This window comes from Elephantulus edwardii, unplaced genomic scaffold (assembly GCF_000299155.1).
Source record: "Elephantulus edwardii isolate Elephantulus edwardi_28Jun2011 unplaced genomic scaffold, EleEdw1.0 scaffold00049, whole genome shotgun sequence".
Classification (NCBI taxonomy): Eukaryota; Metazoa; Chordata; class Mammalia; order Macroscelidea; family Macroscelididae; genus Elephantulus; species Elephantulus edwardii.
In genome coordinates this window covers 16,656,681-16,660,312 of record NW_006399799.1, presented here as the reverse complement: position 1 = coordinate 16,660,312, position 3,632 = coordinate 16,656,681, and the positions used below count along the sequence as shown (strand labels likewise).

The 3,632-nt window shown below is 40.1% G+C and overlaps 1 protein-coding gene across 1 annotated transcript; it reads right to left on the bottom strand.

The window, feature by feature from the left end:
• Positions 1-408: 408 nt before the first annotated feature.
• LOC102873489 (olfactory receptor 2A12-like) lies at positions 409-1,347 on the bottom strand. Its single transcript, XM_006886612.1, has one exon. It carries the CDS (start codon positions 1,345-1,347, stop codon positions 409-411), a length of 939 nt encoding a protein of 312 aa, XP_006886674.1.
• Between the last annotated feature and the right edge of the window lie 2,285 nt (positions 1,348-3,632).

The window sequence follows — 3,632 nt, the reverse complement described above, 5'->3', positions numbered from 1 at the left end:
TTTTATTATTATTATTAATTTTAATGAAAATTTACAGAGACTTTGGATTTCCATTCATTCATTGTTGCATTTTTCTCCCTGTCCACCCCTGCCCCCCAGTTCGCTCTTTTCCTTGAAAAGTAAAAGAAAAATTCTTTCACTATGCAGTCTTCGTCTGGACTTCCGTCATGACAATAATAGCTAATCACATATCCCTTTTTTTCCTTTTTTTATTTTATTAATCTCAATGAACATCTACAGAGATTTTGGATTTCCAGTCATTCGTAGTTGCACGTTTCTCCCTGCCCACCCCACCTCCTCCCCCCCATTTGCTCCTCTCCTTGAAAAGCAAAAGAAAAACTCCCTCATTGGTACACAATCCCCCCCCTCGCACCTCCCCAAACCCCACCCCTTATAGTTCTCAGTTCACTAGGCTACATTACCACATTTCAACACCTTGGAAAAAGCTTCCTTAATGTCCTTGTTCCTCAGGCTATATACCATGGGATTGAGCAAAGGAGTGAAGACATTATAAAAGAGTGAGACCTGCTTGTCACATTCAGAGGAGTAGCTGGAATTAGGCCTCAGATAGACATAAGTGGCTGGAGCATAGAAGAGTATGACCACTATCAAGTGGGAAGCACAAGTGGAGAAGGCCTTGAAGCGGCCACTGGTAGACTTGATCTTGAGAATGGCCAGTACAATACGGATATAAGAGGCCACAATGAGAGAAAGTGGGGTGACAACTAGAAACACACTGATAACTAGGTCTACTAATTCAATGAGGTGGGTATCCATGCAGGCCAAGCTCCGTACTGAGGGACCTTCACATAAATAGTGGTTCACAATGTTGGGCCCACAGTAGGGCAGTCTCATGGTGAGAAAGGTGTGAATCAGAGATAAAAAGAAACCGCAGGCACATGTTCCAGCTGCCATTTGTATGCACAGTCCCCAGCTGAGGATAATGGTATAATGCAGTGGATAGCAAATAGCCACATATCTGTCATAGGCCATAACTACAAATAGGATACCTTCAAACAGGCCCAGGGCACCAAACACAAACATCTGCAACCAACATCCAGCAAAAGAGATAGTCTGAGAATGAGCAAGAAGGTGTACCAGCATTTGTGGTACAGTGGTGGTGACAGAGCCCATGTCCAATAAGGAGAGGATACAGAGAAAGAAGTACATGGGATTGTGGAGATGAGAGTCCAGGCAGATAAGAGTGACAATAAGTCCATTGCCCAGGATTGAGCTGAGATAGAGGAGAAGGAAGGCAAAGAAGAGAATCTTGTTGGAGGCAGAATCACTGGAGAAGCCAAGCAGGATAAATTCAGAAACCCAACTTTGATTCTGCTCTGGAGTCATCCACATGGTGATACCTATAAGAAAACATCCATTGTTGATATATACTATTAAGCTGAAGTTGACTCATAGCTGACTCTCCAGCAGGTTTTCAGAGACAGTAAGTCCCACGGGAGGAGATTGCCCATCTTTCTCCTATGGACAGGAACCACCTGCCTTTGAGTTGGCAGCACAACCCCTTAACATTAAATCACGAGAAGCCCCTATAAGAAAACTATGCATATAAATGTCACCTAACATACAGTAGCTTGGCAAGCATACCAGTTGTCTACAAGAGACACTCTTTAGACACAAAGACAAAAAGTAGAGTGAAAAATCAAAAGATGAGGAAAAAAGATGCATCAAGCAAGGATAAGTCAAAAGAGTCAAAATGATAATATTAATTTTTCGATAAAATAAACTTCAAGAAAAAAACAGAATAAGTGATAATATAGGAAAGTATATCATGATTAAGGGAGCACTAATGGTCCAGAGGCAAGAAGTTGGGCTGCAATCCTGAAGGCATGCAGTTTGAATCCATCAGCTGCTCTGCAGAAGGATGGGCAATCTTCTCCTGCACAATTAACTACCTCTGAAAATGCTCCAGAAGGTTAGCTATGGGTTGATTCCAACTTGATGCTACTCAACAATGTTGTTGTTGTTGTTATGTGCCGTCGAGTCGCCTGCGACTCATAGCGATATAATGATTAAATGGTTTAACAAACAACAGGACAAAACAATAATTAATATCTATGTATATAAAGAAAAAGCTCCAAAATACATAAATCAAATGTTAACAGAATTGATAGAAAAACTGGTAACTCTACAACAGTAGTAGGAATCTCTGATGGTCTAATGATAAGGAGCTGTGCTGTCAATACAAAGGAGCATAGTTCAAATCCACAAGCTACTCTAAGAGAGAAAGATGAACTGTCTGGTGTAATTTACAGCTTCTGAAATCCCACTGAATAGTCAACTATGAGTCAGTTCCAACTAGATGGCACATAGCAACATTAGTGAGAATACCACTTTAAGAGAAGGACAGAGCAACCAGAAAAACTCAACAAAGATGTAAAAGTACTAAAGAACGCAGTTAAGCAGCTTTACCTCATAGACATATAAATTACTCCACTCAATCGTTGTTGGGTGCCGTCAAGTTAAGTATGATTCACAGTGACCTCCATGAACAATATATTTGAATCCTGTCCTATTGTGCCATCTTTGTAATTTCTGACTTACTTGAGCCAATTGCTGCAGTTATTGTGTCGTTCCATCAGTTTGAAGGTCTTCCTCTCTTTCACCAACCCTCCGCCTTTCCAAGCATGATGTCCCTTTCCAAAGAGTAGCCTTTCCTAACAACATAACCAAAGTATAAGAGATGAAGCTTTGTCATCTTTCCCTTCAGTGAACACTTTGGCTGACTTTCTCCTAGACATATCTCTTTGGTTTTTTGGCAGTCCTAGAGATACTCAGTACTCTTCTCCAGTACCACAGCTCAAAGGAATCAATTCATCTTGTCATCTTTATTCACTGTCAAGCTCTCAGATATATACCAAGTGATTGAAAAGCCTAAATCAGACACACCTTGGTCTTTCAACCAGCATCATTGTTCTCCAGAACTTTGTAGAGGTCCCTGAGAGCAGATTTTTCTAAAGGTATATGTCTCCTGATCTCCTGACTGCTGGTACCCAGGATGTTGATTGTGTATCCAATTAAGATGAAGTCATTAACAATTTCAATCTTTTTTCCATCTAACATGATATTGTTTATTGTTCCAGCAGTGAGAGTTTTTGTTTTATTGACATTGATATGTAATCCATATTGAAGGTTGTAGTTTTTGATCTTCTGCAACAAGTACTTCAAGTCCTGTTCTCTTTCAACAAGCAAGGTTGTATCATCTACATGATGCAAGTTTTTTATGAGTCTTCCTCTCGTCCTGATGCCAGATTCTTCTTCATAGAGTTTGGCTTCTTGAATGAGTTTCTCAGCATACAGATTGAATAGGTATGGAGAAAGGATACAACCATGATGCACACCTCCTTAATTTTAAACCATGTAGTGTTCCCTTGCAAAGTTCACATAACTATCTCTTAGTTTAGGCATAGTTTTCACATGAGCACAATTACGTTTTCTGATACTTCATTCTTCCCAACATTAGCCAAAATGTTTATGTAATCCACACAGTCATATGTCTTTTCACAGTCAATAAAACACAGATAGACTTTCTTCTGGATTCTCTGCTTCCAGTCACAATCTGCCTGACATCAGCAATGATAGTCCTGTGTCACAGCCTCTTCAAAATTCAGCTT